The sequence below is a fragment of the Mobula birostris genome, chromosome 22 (genome assembly GCF_030028105.1).
Source record: "Mobula birostris isolate sMobBir1 chromosome 22, sMobBir1.hap1, whole genome shotgun sequence".
NCBI lineage: Eukaryota > Metazoa > Chordata > Chondrichthyes > Myliobatiformes > Myliobatidae > Mobula > Mobula birostris.
Genome location: NC_092391.1, coordinates 1309946 through 1326314, shown reverse-complemented (window position 1 = coordinate 1326314; position 16369 = coordinate 1309946). Strand labels below are relative to the sequence as shown.

The window sequence follows — 16369 nt, the reverse complement described above, 5'->3', positions numbered from 1 at the left end:
TCTCGCTCCAATGAAATAATTTACTGTTCCGATGTATTAACAAGGATAATAAATCAACCTTAAACACTTCACCTTTCACCTTCAACCCATGACCACTAGTTGTTGTCTCACCAAATCTCAGTGGAAAAAGCCTGCTTAAAGTTACTGTTTTACACCCCTCATAATTTTAAAAGCCAGAGACTTTTGCTCCAAGAGGGAAATGACTAATTGATAATTTTAAGGTGATTCGAGGAAAATATGGAAGGCACAGCCTCAGAATAGAAGGACATTCCTTTAGAACAAGGATGAGGAATTTCTGTAAGACGGAGAGGGTGTATCTGTGGTATTCATTGCCACAGACGGCTGTGGAGGCCAAGTCACTGGGGACATTTAAAGCTGAGCTTGATAGGTTCTTGATTAGTCAGCATGCCAAAGGTTATGGGGAGAAGGCAGGAGAAAGAAGAAAATTAATTTCAGGGTTGTATATGGTGACAGCAAATGTATATTGAACTTTGAATGGGATTGAGAGTGTAACTCTCACTTAGGCTAGCGGCTTAATATAGGGGGTGATAGCCCCTGGCCCAGCCAAACTTAAGAAATCCCGTTTGGGTGGATGCTGCGTGATGTGTCCCCTGTTACAAGTCAGTACCATGAAATAACAAACAGTACACAATATGCGATTAAACATAGTCATAGTCATACTTTATTGATCCTGGGAGAAATTGGTTTTTGTTACAGTTGCACCATAAATAATAGATAGTAATAGAACCATAAATAGTTAAATAGTAATATGTAAATTATGCCAATAAATTATGAAATAAGTCCAGGACCAGCCTATTGGCTCAGGGTGTCTGACCCTCCAAGGGAGGAGTTGTAAAGTTTGATGGCCACAGGCAGGAATGACTTCCTATGACGTTCTATGCTGCATCTCGATAGAATGAGTCTCTGGCTGAATATACTCCTGTGCCCACCCAGTACATTATGTAGTGGATGGGAGACATTGACCAAGATGGCATGCAACTTAGACAGCATCCTCTTTTCAGACACCACCATGAGAGAGTCCAGTTCCATCCCCACAACATCACTGACCTTACGAATGAGTTTGTTGATTCTGTTGGTGTCTGCTACCCTCAGCCTGCTGCCCCAGCACACAACAGTAAACATGATAGCACTGGCCACCACAGACTCGTAAAACATCCTCAGCATCGTCCGGCAGATGCTAAAGGACCTTAGTCTCCTCAGGAAATAGAGACGGCTCTGACCCTTCTTGTAGACAACCTCAGTGTTCTTTGACCAGTCCAGTTCATTGTCAATTCGTATCCCCAGGTATTTGTAATCCTCCACCATGTCCACACTGACCCCCTGGATGAAAACAGGGGTCACCGGTACCTTAGCTCTCCTCAGGTCTACCACCAGCTCCTTAGTCTTTTTCACATTAAGCTGCAGATAATTCTGCTCACACCATGTGACAAAGTTTCCTGCTGTAGCCCTGTACTCAGCCTCATCTCCCTTGCTGATGCATCCAACTATGGCAAAGTCATCCGAAAACTTCTGAAGGTGACAAGACTCTGTGCAGTAGTTGAAGTCCGAGGTGTAAATGGTGAAGAGAAAGGGAGACAAGACAGTCCTCTGTGGAGCCCCAGTGCTGCTGATCACTCTGTCGGACACACAGTGTTGCAAGCACACGTACTGTGGTCTGCCAGTCAGGTAGTCAAGAACCCAAGATACCAGGGAACAACTGAGCTTTATAATTCTTACTTTACTATATGGTTAGTAAAGAGACAAAAAAAAAAAGAAAAAAGGCCCATTCTTATGAAAAGGTCTATTGCACAATGTTGGAGCTCACTGATAAGCCAGTCGTCCACCATCAACCTCCTCCAATCGTTGCTGACCTTTGGACCCTCGCTCCAGGTCCACTCCAGCAGTCTACCAACTCTCTCCATTTGCATCTTCTCTCCTCATCTCTCTCCAGCAAAAGATTGCTTCCAGACTCACAAGAAAGAACAACATTTCTCTCATTGGATAGCCCCAGCATTCCAAACCCCGTTATCTCTAGTCATAACCCAAACATTGCTGCTACAGAGAAACCATATCATCATAGCTTGTCACACCAGACAGCCAGCCACTCTAGTGCTGTTTGGTTGACGTTGAGCAGGTGAGAGTGGGCAGTTGCGCAGAACGTGTTCAATGTTCTGCACCCTTTCACCACACTCACAGGATTTGCTGGTCTTTAAACCCCACTTCATCATATTGTCTCCCGTCCTACAAACTCCCACTCTCGCTCTGTTGAGAGTGCACCACTTCCGTCTGTCAAGCAGTGCCCCGTCTGGAAACATTTCTGTGGGGTCTTGCACTGTATTGTTTGGTGGGGTTCTGGCTTCTGTTTGTTGCCAGAGGTCAATCCTATATGTTTGGGGGGATGTTCCATGTGGTAGTTCCAATACTGTAGCAAAGTTTTCCCTCGATTTTAGGTGGTTGGAAACTGGCACTTGATGATGTAGTGGGTGCTGTGGATCCGAGTTCTGTTTATCTTTTTCAATTTTTGTTGTAGTGTGTCTTCGGATCTCTGGCGGAGCAATGCCTGCAAGTCTGTAAATGATGTTAGTGGGTGTGAGGCGCAGGGTGCCCGTGATTATTCGGCAGGCTTCGTGAAACATTAGCAGTGAAACCTTACAGCATGTTACAGGAGGAATAATAAATCAGCCATGATGGAATGGTGGCGAAATGTTGATGGGCTGAATAGCCTAATTCTGCCCCTATTTGTTATGGACTTACGAGCTTGATATTTACAAGCATTTACACTGCTTCCTCAGTGAGACAGGGTAATTTTGCCTGATAATACATTTGTTTCATCTTTTTCTTGTTTCTGATCTGAGAATAATTCATTAATTATGCTGCATTTCACATGATCTATTATACACAAGCATCTAAACTTCATGTTCATATCAATTGCTCCACAGGTGCTGAAAGGAGCCAAAAAGCTGATTGTGTGTGTGAGTTCAGTTGGCCGTATCCCAGGAGGCTATGTTACCAATCATGTGTACACGTGGGTGGATCCCCTGGGTCGAAGTGTTTCACCTCCACCCGCCCTTCTTGGACACAAGAGTAATCTGAGTTGGGAAAATGAAAGTGAAAGGAGGAGCCATCTTCAGTTGCTCCGAGATGGAGATGAGAAGAAGGTAAGATGGAGGAGAGCTTTGCTGGGGTGTTGACCCTGTAATTTTCCTTTTCTGGGGTTGTATTAAAAATGGATATGTGGAGTGACGGCAGTGTCAAAATGCAGTCACTCCACATTTCTCATTACAGGCATGTGTTGGAACATCCTTCTTCTCCACTGGAACAGTGTTATCACCATTATCCTCAACGGTCCACACTTTGCCAGATACCTCGTATCACTGTTTGTCCCACTCCCATCAGAATGGAAGCTACGTAACATGCACACCAGGATACAAAAAAGCAGTTACTTTCCCCACGCAGTAAGTCTGATTAACACCTCCACCCACTTACTCCACTACTACTTTACTATTTCATGGAGCTTAGAAAAATAGAGGGCTATGTGCTAGGGAAATTCTGGGCAGTCTCTAGAGTAGGTTATGTGGTCGGTACAACATTGTGGGCCAAAGAGCCTGTAATGTGTTGTAAATTTCTATGTTCTGTGTTCGATTTCCCATCAGTTACCATTTGTACAGCTTAATGCCATGTTATGGGCATTCAATCAATCTATGTATATACGCTATCATATTTAAATTTATTGTGTTTTTAGTCTTCTGTCCTTTATCTTATTGTGTGTGTGTGTGTGTGTGTGTGTGTGTGTGTGTGTGTGTGAGTGTGTGTTTTTCGTGTGCTGCATTGAATCCAGAGTAACAATTATTTAATTCAACTTTACACTTCTGCACTGGAAATGATATTAAACACAAACAACAGGAATTCTGCAGATGCTGGAAATTCAAGCAACACACATCAAAGTTGCTGGTGAACGCAGCAGGCCAGGCAGCATCTCTAGGAAGAGGTACAGTCGACGTTTCAGGCCGAGACCCTTCGTCAGGACTAGATATTAAACAATCTTGAATCTCGAAAATGTATTCAAAACACTGGTAACACACACAAAAAATGCTGGTGAACGCAAGCAGGCCAGGCAGCATCTATAGGAAGAGGTACAGTCGACGTTTCAACAATAGTCTCTTACTATCTCTTCTTTCAGTTAGTCCTGACGAAGGGTCCCGGCCCGAAACGTCGACTGTACCTCTTCCTAGAGATGCTGCCTGGCCTGCTGCGTTCACCAGCACTTTTTGTGTGTGTTGCTTGAATTTCCAGCATCTGCAGATTTCCTCGTGTCAAAACAGTGGTGTTATGTTGCTTTTTAGACAAGGCAGCAGCTGTGACATAGAGTGTAGGGCCGGAGGGAAAAGGGAGTGTGCTGCATCTCAGTGTCCCAAAACCTCCTGTCCACTGGCCCACACTCCAATCCTTTTCATCCACTGGCGAGTTGGACGTAGACCTGAAGGAAGTAATTAGGGGTCATGATGTATCTAGGCAAGTTATATAAAGAGAATTTGTAAGGAGAAGTTGGATGAACTTGGATTGTTTTCTCTGGAGCATCAGAGACCAAAGTAAGACCTGACAGAAGTTCATTAAATTATGTCATTAAGTCAAAGAATCTTTGATTCAGAGTAGAAATGTCAGATACTAGAGGGCATAGCTTTAAGGTGAGAGGGGGAAGTTTAAAAATGTGCAGGGTCAGTAAATTACACAGCAAGTGGTAGGTGCCTGGAATGTACTGCCGGGGTGGTATAGAAGTAGATATAATAATGGCATTCAATTGGTCTTTAGATGCACAAACATGTAGATAAGGAAGGGATCTGGGTTATGTACTGGCAGCTGAGTTTCTGAAGAATGGAGGTAAATATTTGAGAAAGTTGAGCACCAAACAGACTGATTGAAACCCTTGTCATCCCCAAGGCCTTTTTCATCTCTGTCTGTGCTATACAGCTTTGAAAATTGCTTTGTGATTTGTAGAGTACCAAGTTTCATACTTTCCACAACTGAACTAATAGCTTAGCTTTGTAGCTATTCCTTTAGGTGAAACTGAGTTGTTGGACAGACTTCTCAGCTGATGTGAACACGACCACTGAATATTTACGCAGTAATGTCAATATTTATTACAAGCTTCATAAAAAAGCTGGACATTGCCATTGATATGATTTGGTCTGTACATTTTTATGAATCGAGCATTTCTGCACATTTGAAGGCAGCAAGGAAAAGCTGTATGGTGAATCTATGGAATTTGTTGCCACGGACAGCAGTGGAGGTCAAGTCATTGGGTGTATTTAAGGCAGAGATTGATAGGTATCTGAGTAGCCAGGGCATCAAAGGTTATGGTGAGAAGGCGGGGGAGTGGGACTAAATGGGAGAATGGATCAGCTCATGATAAAATGGAGGAGCAGACTCGATGGGCCGATTGGCCGACTTTTGCTCCTTTGTCTTATGGTTTTATGGTCTTATGGTCTCTCTTTCTCTTTCAGTACAGGTGAAGACAAACAGCAAGCAATATTCATTACAAAACTGAAAAAATGTTCATGGTTGCCATGCCAATGAATCATTGAATAAAAGACAAAACTTTGATTTTTGTCATGTTTTCTCTTGCGTTCTATCATAGTTATTGTTATTGGTCAGTTTGAAGTCTGTAGTGAAGAGAGGTATGAAGTAGGTGGTCCTCAGTAATAGGATGTAAATAGTAGCAAAGCAAATTTCACACTTTTATAACTGCTGCAGTAAGTCGTAGAAATTCAACCTTAAAACCAAACAGAAGATGCTGGAAATATTCAGCACTTCGGGTGATCAGTGCTGAGTGTATAAATATGTTAGGCCGTGTAGAAGTCAAGGAGGAGGAAGAGTATTAGGTGGGTAAGTCCCCAGGGCCTGATGGGATTTGCCCCAGGTTATTGAAAGAGGCAAGAGACGAGATTGCTGGGCCCTTGACCAGTATCTTTGTGTCCTATAATCTCTTCTCAGGCTTCCAGCCGGGTACAGGTGTTGATTATAACTGACGTTTCGATGACAAACTCTTCCACCTTCATCAGGCATCATCTCTGATGAAGATGGCAGAATTTATCATCAAGACATCAGTTATATACCCAGCTGCAAGCACGAGAGGAGTTTATTCATCACATACACTGGGAAAGCACTAAATCATTTTCCATCTTCATGTCCTCTCTAGCTACAGGTAAGGTCCCGGAGGACCGGAAAATTGCTAATGTTGTACCTCTATTTAAGAAGGGAACCAATGAAAATCCTGGGAACCATAGACTGGTGAGTCTCACGTCAGTTTTATGGAGAAAATGCTTAGGGGTAGGATATATGAGCATTTGGAAACCTATGGGTTAATCAGGGAGAGGCATCATGGCACTGTGCCTGGTAGGTCGTGCCTTACCAAACTGAGTTTTTGACAAGATGACAAGAGAAATTGGTGAGGGTATGGCAGTGGATGTTGTCTGCATTGATTTTAGTAAGGCGTTTGACAAAGTCTTTAAGACCATAATATATAGGAGCAGAATTAGCCCATTTGGCCTATCAAGTCTGCTCCACCATTTCATCGTGGCTGATCCAATTTTCCTTTCAGCCTCAATCTCCTGCCTTTTCCCCGTATCCCTTCAGGCCCTGACCAATCTAGAATCTATCAGCCTCTGCCTTAAATAAACATAAAAATTTGACCTTCACGGGTTACTGTGAATTGAATTGAATTGAATTGAACTGAATTGACTTTATTACTTAAACACGAGGAATTCTGCAGATGCTGGAAATTCAACCCACACACGTCAAAGTTGCTGGTGGACGCAGCAGGCCAGGCAGCAACTTTGATGTGTGTCTTCCTAGGGATGCTGCCTGGCCTGCTGCGTCCAGCAGCAACTTTGATGTGTGTGACTTTATTACCTACATCCTTCACATACATGAGGAGTAAAAATCTTTACATTACGTCTCTGTCTAAATGTGCAATGTGCAATTTATAGTAATTTGTAATAAATAGTATGTACAACAGGACACTCAGTATAACATAGAAATACAGTTGTATCAGTGTGAATTAATCAATCTGATGGCCTGATGGAAGAAGTTGTCCCGGAGCCTGTTGGTTCTAGCTTTTATGCTGCTGTACCATTTCCGGAATAGTAGCAGCTGGAATAGATTGTGGTTGGGGTGACTCGGGACCCAGTGATCCTTTTCTCACACCCGTCTTTGTAAATATCCTGAATCATGGGAAGTTCACAACTACAGATGCGCTGTGCTGTCTGCACCACTCTCTGCAGAATCCTGCGATTAAGGGAGGTACAGTTCCCATACCAGGCAGTGATGCAGCCAGTCAGGATGCTCTCAATTGTGCCCCTGTAGAGGTTCTTAGGATTTGGGGGCCCATACCAAACTTCCTTAACCGTCTGAGGTGAAAGAGGCACTGTTGTGCCTTTTTAACCACACAACTGGTATGTACAGACCACATGAGATCCTCGGTGATGTGTATGCCAAGGAACTTAAAGCTGTTCACCCTCTCAAACCCAGATCCGTTGATGTCAGTAGGGGTTAGCCTGTCTCCATTCCTCCTGTAGTCCACAGCCAGCTCCTTTGTTTTTGCGACATTGAGGGAGAGGTTGTTTTCTTGACACCACTGTGTCAGGGTGATGACTTCTTCTCTGTAGGCTGCCTTGTTATTAGTTGAGATTACACCAATCAACGTAGTGTCATCAGCAAATTTATTTAACAGTTTGGAGCTGTGGGTGGCGACACAGTCATGGGTATACAGAGAGTAAAGGAGGGGGCTTTGACACAGCCCTGAGGGGCACCGGTGCTGAGGGTCAGAGGGGCAGAGATGAGGGAGCTGACTCTTACCACCTGCTGGCGATCTGACAAGAAGTCCAGGATCCAGCTGCGCAAGGCAAGGTGAAGGCTGAGGTCTCTGAGCTTCTTGTCGAGCCTGGAGGGAATTATAGTGTTGAATGCTGAACTGTAGTCCAAGGACAGTTTTCTCGCATAAGCATCCTTCTTCTCCAGATAGGAAAAGAATTCCGCAGATAGAACATAGAACATAGAATAGTACAGCACAGTACAGGCCCTTCGGCCCACAGTGTTGTGCTGACCCTCAAACCCTGCCTCCCATATAACCCACCACCTTAAATTCCTCCATATACCTGTCTAGTAGTCTCTTAAATTTCGCTAGTGTATCTGCCTCCACCACTGACTCAGGCAGTGTATTCCACGCACCAACCACTGTCTGAGTAAAAAACCTTCCTCTAATATTCCCTTGAACTTCCCACCCCTTACCTTAAAGCCATGTCCTCTTGTACTGAGCAGTGGTGCCCTGGGGAAGAGGCACTGGCTATCCACTCTATCTATTCCTCTTATTATCTTGTACACTTCTATCATGTCTCCTCTCATCCTCCTTCTCTCCAAAGAGTAAAGCCCTAGCTCCCTTTATCTCTGATCATAATCCATGCTCTTGAAACCAGGCAGCATCCTGGTAAATCTCCTCTGTACCCTCTCCAATGCTTCCACATCCTTCCTATAGTGAGGCGACCAGAACTGGACACAGTACTCCAAGTGTGGCCTAACCAGAGTTTTATAGAGCTGCATCATTACCTCGCAACTCTTAAACTCTATCCCTAGACTTATGAAAGCTAACACCCCATAAGCTTTCTTAACTACCCTATCTACCTATGAGGCAACTTTTAGGGATCTGTGGACATGTACCCCCAGATCCCTCTGCTCCTCCACACTACCAAGTATCCTGCCATTTACTTTGTACTCTGCCTTGGAGTTTGTCCTTCCAAAGTATACCATCTCACACTTCTCTGGGTTGAGCTCCATCTGCCACTTCTCAGCCCACTTCTGCAACCTATCAATGTCTCTCTGCAATCTTCGACAATCCTCTACACTATCTACAACACTACCAACCTTTGTGTCATCTGCAAATTTGCCAACCCACCCTTCTACCCCACATCCAGGTCGTTAATAAAAATCACGAAAAGTATAGGTCCCAGAACTGATCCTTTTGGGACACCACTAGTCACAACCCTCCAATCCAAATGTACTCCCTCCATTACGACCCTCTGCCTTCTGCAGGCAAGCCAATTCTGAATCCACCTGGCCAAACTTCCCTGGATCCCATGCCTTCTGACTTTCTGAATAAGCCTACCATGTGGAACCTTGTCAAATGCCTTACTAAAAACCACATAGATCACATCCACTGCACTACCCTCATCTATATGCCTGGTCACCTCCTCAAAGAACTCTATCAGGCTTGTTAGACATGATCTGCCCTTCACAAAGCCATGCTGACTGTCCCTGATCAGACCATAATTCTCTAAGTGCCCATAGATCCTATCTCTAAGAATCATTTCCAACAGCTTTCCCACCACAGACGTAAGGCTCACTGGTCAGTAATTACCTGGACTATCCCTACTCCCTTTTTTGAACAAGGGGACAACATTCGCCTCCCTCCAGTCCTCCGGTACCATTCCCGTAGACAACGAGGACATAAAGATCCTAGCCAGAGGCTCGGCAATCTCTTCCCTCGCCTTGTGGAGCAGCCTGGGGAATATTCCGTCAGGCCCCGGGGACTTATCCATCCTAATGTATTTTAATAACTCCAACACTTCCTCTCCCTTAATATCAACATGCTCCAGAACATCAACCTCACTCATATTGTCCTCACTGTCATCAAGTTCCGTCTCATTGGTGAATACGGAAGAGAAGTATTCATTGAGGACCTCGCTCACTTCCATAGCCTCCAGGCACATCTTCCCACCTTTATCTCTAATCAGTCCTACTTTCACTCCTGTCATCCTTTTGTTCTTCACATTATTGAAGAAAGCCTTGGGGTTTTCCTTTACCCTACTTGCCAAGGCCTTCTCATGCCCCCTTCTTGCTCTTCTCAGTTCCTTCTTAAGCTCCTTTCTTGCTTCCCTATATTCCTCAATAGACCCATCTGATCCTTGCTTCCTAAACCTCACGTATGCTGCCTTCTTCCACCTGACTAGATTTTCCACCTCACTTGTCACCCATGGTTCCTTCACCCTACCATGCTTTATCTTTCTCACCGGGACAAATTTATCCCTAACATCCTGCAAGAGATCTCTAAACATCGACCACATGTCCATAGTACATTTCCCTGCAAAAACATCATCCCAACTCACACCCACAAGTTCTAGCCTTATAGCCTCATAATTTGCCCTTCCCCAATTAAAAATTTTCCTGTCCTCTCTGATTCTATCCTTTTCCATGATAATGCTAAAGGCCAGGGAGTGGTGGTCACTGTCCCCCAGATGCTCACCCACTGAAAGATCTGTGACCTGACCTGGTTTGTTACCTAATACTAGATCTAGTATGGCATTCCTCCTAGTCGGCCTGTCAACATACTGTGACAGGAATCCATCCTGGACATACTTAACAAACTCTGCCTCGTCTAAACCCTTGGAACGAATCAGGTGCCAATCAATATTAGGGAAGTTAAAGTCCCCCATGATAACAACCCTGTTATTTTTGCACCTTTCCAAAATCTGCCTCCCCATCTGCTCCTCTGTATCTCTGCTGCTACCAGGGGGCCTATAGAATACACCCAATAGAGTAACTGCTCCCTTCCTGTTCCTGACTTCCACCCATACTGACTCAAAAGAGGATCCTGCTACATTACCCACCCTTTCTGTAGCTGTAATAGTATCCCTGACCAGTAATGCCACCCCTCCTCCCCTTTTTCCCCCCTCTCTGTCTGTTTTAAAGCACTGAAATCCAGGAATATTGAGAATCCATTCCTGCCGTGGTGCCAGCTAAGTCTCTGTAATTCCATGTATGTATCCAAGCTCTCAGTTCATCACCTTTGTTGCTGATGCTTCTTGCTTTGAAGTACACGCACTTTAGTCCTTCTACCTTCCTACCTTTACACTCTTTATTCTGCTTCTCTTTCCTCAAAGCCTCTCTATTTGTTTGATCTGGGTTTACTCCATGCACTTCTTTCACAGCTGTATCGCTCCAGGTCCCATCCCCCTTGCAAATTAGTTTAAACCCTCCTGAACCATGCTAGCAAACCTACCTGCTCCCCCTCGAGTTCAGGTGCAACCCATCCAATCTGTGCATGTCCCACCTTCCCCAGAAGAGATCCCAATGATCCAAAAATCGAAAACCTTTCCCCCTGCACCAACTCCTCAGCCACGCATTCAACTGCCATCTCCTCCAATTCTTACCATCACTATCACGTAGCACTGGCAGCAATCCTGAGAACGCCACCCTTGAGGTCCTGTTCTTCAGCCTTCTGCCTAGATCCCGAAACTCACACTTCAGGACCTCATCCCTCTTCCTGCCTATGTCGTTGGTGCCAACATATATCACGACTTCTGGTTGCTTTCCCTCTCGTACCAGGATGTCGTGCACCCGGTCAGAGATATCCTGGACCATGGCACCCGGGAGGTAACAAACCATGCGGGTGTCCTTCTCACGTCCACAAAATCTCCTACCTGCTCCTCTGACTACAGAGTCTCCAATAACGACAGCTCTCCTCTTCTCCGTCCCACCTTTCTGCACCACAGGGTCAAACTCAGTGCCAGAAGCCCTGCCACCATGGCTCACATCTGGTCGGTTGTCCCCGCCAACAGTATCGAGGACGATAAACTTATTATTCAGGGGAATGGCTACAGGGATGCTCTGCACTACCTGTCTGCTCACCTTCGCTTTCCCCCCTCTGACTGTCACCCAACGACCTGCTTCCCACAGCCTAGGTGTGACTACCTCCCTGTAGCTCTCATTTATGACTGCGTCGAAGGTCATCCAGCTGCTGCTCCAGATTCCTTACATGGTCTTCCAGATCGCCCAGCCGCATACACTTCTGGCATATGTGACTCTGGGAGAGGGGAGTTCCCCCTAGACTGCCACATCTCACATGAGAGGCACATCATCGTCTCAGGAGGCATTGTAAAGACCAACTGGGAACATGCTCGTCCTCCGCCTCTTCTCGTCGAAGCCTTAAAGCTCCACTCCTTCACTGGTCACTTTCCCAGATTCACCACTCTCTGGCTAAAGAAATTCCACCTCATCTCCAGAAAAGAGTACAGTCAATGTTTCGGGCCAAGACACTTCAGAATTTTGTGGGTGTTGCTTGGATTTGCATCAACTGCAGATTTTCCCTTATTTCCTCCTCACCTCTGTTCTATAAGGACACCCCTCTATTCTGAGCAACACATGAAAAATGCTGGAGGAACTCAGCAGATCAGGCTATAGTAGATCAGGCTAGATCAGAGTATAGTCAACGTTTTGGGCTGAGACCCTTCATCAGTTCTGGAGCAAAAAGGATGAGGAGTCAGAGTTAGAAGGTGGGGGAGGGAGGGAAGAAACAGAGGGTGATAGCTGAAACTGGGATTGGAGGAAGGGTAAAGTAAAGAGCTGGGAAGTTGATTAGTGAAAGACATACAGGGCTCGAGAAAGGGGAATCTGACAGGAAAGGATAGAAGGCCATGGAAGAAAGAAAAGGGGGAAGAGCACCAGAGGAAGGTGATGGGCAGGTAAGCAGATAAGGTAAAAGAGGGAAAAGAGAATGGGGAATGGTGAAGGTGGGCATTACCTGAAGTTTGAGAAATCGATGTTCATGCTGTCAAATTGGGGGCTACCCAGACAGAATATAAAGTGTTATTCCTCCAAATTGAGTATTTCTGTGTCATCTAGTCTTAGATGCTTTTGGAAACATCATTGCCGCATCCACTTCTCAAGGCCTTTCACCATCCAAAAGATTTCGATGAGGTCATCCCTTATTCTTCTGAATTCCAGCAAAAACGGACGCAGGGCCATCAAACATTCTTCGTATGACAAGCGATTCAATTTTGGAATCATTTTTCTGAACTTCCTTTGAACGTTCTCCAGTTTCAGCACATCCTTTCTAAGATAAGGGGCACAAAACTGCTCAGGATACTCCACATGAGGACTCACCAGTGCTTTATGGAGCCTATCAGCAGCATCAACAGTGCTCTATGAAGAGGTATTTCTGGCTATACTTGGAAAACTATCTGTTTTCCAGGTTTGAAGTGTCTAATACCAGAGGGCATGCATTGAAGTTGAGAGGGGGTAGGTTCACGGGGGGTGTGAGGAGTATGTTTTTTACTCAGAGAGTCATGGATGTCTGGAATGCACTGTCTGGTATATTGGTAGAGGCAAATGCATTAGAGGCTTTTAAGAAACGTTTGAATAGGCACATGGATGTAAGGAAGATGGAGGGATATGGACATGGCAAGTAGGAGGGATTAGTGTTTGGGTATTTTTGATTTGCTTTTTAGCTGGTTCAGCACAACACTGTGGGCTGAATGGCCTGTTCCTGTGCTGTACTCTTCTATGTCCAGACAGTGAAAGCAGAGAACAAAACCAGAATATCATCTCAGCTGAAGGACCATTCCTGGATGAAAGTAGAGATATAAAGCTTCTAAGTCGCAAAGGTAGATTGGTGGTGAGGTGAGGGTCCTTAATGATGGATGCTGCCGCCTTGAGGGGCCTCCTCTTGAGGATGTGCCTGCTTATGCCCCTGATGGAGCAGCCTCTGCAGCTTCCTGCGTTCCTCTGGATTGGAGGCTCCATGCCAGGCTGTGATGCAGCCAGTCAGAATGCCCTCCACCGTATATCTGTAGAAATCTGAAAATCTTTGGTAACATACCAAATCTCCTCAAACTTCCAATAAGGTAGAGCTGCTCTTTGTGATTACATCAAGGTGCTGGGTTCAGGATACTGTACATCCCATGAGTTGTTGATTATCAGGAACTTCAAGCTGCCACCTTTTCCACTGGTGGCCCTTCAATGAAGACAGGTGTGTGTTCCCCTGACTTCCCCTTCTTGAAGTCCAAGAGGCAAGTAGTTTACAGAGAAATGTTCTGCACGCAGTACATGGAACACACTGCCAAGATAAGCAGATACAATGATGCTGTTTGAGGTGCTGAATCATCTCATGAACAGACAGAAACTTTGAACCAGCAGATGGGATTGGTTTGCATTGACATTGTGGGCCAGCTCCTGTGCTGCACTGCTCTATCTTCTCTGTCACATAATTAAACACAGTTTAGTGTTTTAATATGAGCAGACATTACATAAGGTCTATCCACTATGATCAGCAAGGTTAAGTGATTGAGTTACATACACAGAAACATACATAGAAAATAGGTGCAGGAGTAGGCCATTCGGCCCTCCTGCTCCGCCATTTATTATGATCATGGCTGATCATCCAACTCAGAACCCCGCCCCAGCCTTCCCTCCATATCCCCTGACCCCCTCGTAGCCACAAGGGCCATATCTAACTCCCTCTTAAATACAGCCAATGAACTGGCCTCAACTGTTTCCTGTGGCAGAGAATTCCACAGATTCACGACTCTCTGTGTGAAGAAGTTTTTCCTAATCTCGGTCCTAAAAGGCTTCCCCTCTATCCTCAAACTGTGGCCCCTCGTTCTGGACTTCCCCAACATCGGGAACAATCTTCCTGCATCTAGCCTGTCCAATCCCTTTAGGATCTTATACGTTTCAATCAGATCCCCCCTCAATCTTCTAAATTCCAACGAGTACAAGCCCAGTTCATCCAGTCTTTCTTCATATGAAAGTCCTGCCATCCCAGGAATCAATCTGGTGAACCTTCTTTGTACTCCCTCTATGGCAAGGATGTCTTTCCTCAGATTAGGGGACCAAAACTGCACACAATACTCCAGGTGTGGTCTCACCAAGGCCTTGTACAACTGCAGTAGTACCTCCCTGCTCCTGTACTCGAATCCTCTCGCTATAAATGCCAGCATACCATTCGCCTTTTTCACCGCCTGCATGCCCACTTTCAATGACTGGTGTATAATGACACCCAGGTCTCGTTGCACCTCCCCTTTTCCTAATCGGCCACCATTCAGATAATAATCTGTTTTCCTATTTTTGCCACCAAAGTGTATAACTTCACATTTATCCACATTAAATTTCATCTGCCATGAACTTGCCCACTCACCCAACCTATCCAAGTCACCCTGCATCCTCTTAGCATCCTCCTCACAGCTAACACTGCCACCCAGCTTCGTGTCATCCGCAAACTTGGAGATGCTGCATTTAATCCCCTCATCCAAGTCATTAATATATATTGTAAACAACTGGGGTCCCAGCACTGAGCCTTGCGGTACCCCACTAGTCACCTCCTGCCATTCTGAAAAGGTCCCGTTTATTCCCACTCTTTGCTTCCTGTCTGCTAACCAACTCTCCACCCACACCAATACCTTACCCGCAATACCGTGTGCTTTAAGTTTGCACACTAATTTCCTGTATGGGACCTTGTCAAAAGCCTTCTGAAAATCCAAATATACCACATCCACTGGTTCTCCCCTATCCACTCTACTAGTTACATACTCAAAAAATTCTATGAGATTCGTCAGACATGATTTTCCTTTCACAAATCCATGCTGACTTTGTCCAATCATTTCACCGCTTTCCAAATGTGCTGTTATCACATCCTTGATATCTGACTCCAGCAGTTTCCCCACCACCGACGTTAGGCTAACCGGTCTATAATTCCCCGGTTTCTCTCTCCCTCCTTTTTTAAAAAGTGGAGTTACATTAGCCACCCTCCAATCCTCAGGAACTAGTCCAGAATCTAACGAGTTTTGAAAAATTATCACTAATGCATCCACTATTTCTTGGGCTACTTCCTTAAGCACCCTGGGATGCAGACCATCTGGCCCTGGGGATTTATCTGCCTTCAATCCCTTCAATTTACCTAACACCACTTCCCTACTAACATGTATTTCGCTCAGTTCCTCCATCTCACTGGACCCTCTGTCCCCTACTATTTCTGGAAGATTATTTATGTCCTCCTTAGTGAAGACAGAACCAAAGTAATTATTCAATTGGTCTGCCATGTCCTTGCTCCCCATAATCAATTCACCTGTTTCTGTCTGCAGGGGACCTACATTTGTCTTTACCAGTCTTTTCCTTTTCACATATCTATAAAAGCTTTTACAGTCCGTTTTTATGTTTCCTGGTTTTCTCTCATAATCTTTTTTCCCCTTCCTAATTAAGCCCTTTGTCCTCCTCTGCTGAACTCTGAATTTCTCCCAGTCCTCAGGTGATCCACTTTCTCTGGCTAATTTGTATGCTTCTTCTTTGGAATTGATACTATCCCTAATTTCTCTTGTCAGCCACGGGTGCACTACCTTCCTTGATTTATTCTTTTGCCAAACTGGGATGAACAATTGTTGTAGTTCATCCATGCAACCTTTAAATGCTTGCCATTGCATATCCACCGTCAATCCTTTAAGTGTCATTTGCCAGTCTATCTTAGCTAATTCACGTCTCATACCTTCAAAGTTACCCCTCTTTAAGTTCAGAACCTTTGTTTCTGAATTAACTATGTCACTCTCCA

At 45.0% G+C, this 16369-nt stretch overlaps 1 protein-coding gene across 3 annotated transcripts in view; it reads left to right on the top strand.

Moving 5' to 3' along the window:
- whrna (whirlin a) overlaps positions 1 to 16369 on the top strand; it is a 193069-nt gene that overhangs the window by 80847 nt on the left and 95853 nt on the right. For all 3 annotated transcript variants that reach the window (XM_072239953.1, XM_072239952.1, XM_072239954.1), the window contains exon 3: positions 2940 to 3158. In XM_072239953.1, the coding sequence (XP_072096054.1) occupies positions 2940 to 3158 (219 nt within the window). The remainder of the gene's footprint in view (positions 1 to 2939; positions 3159 to 16369) is intronic.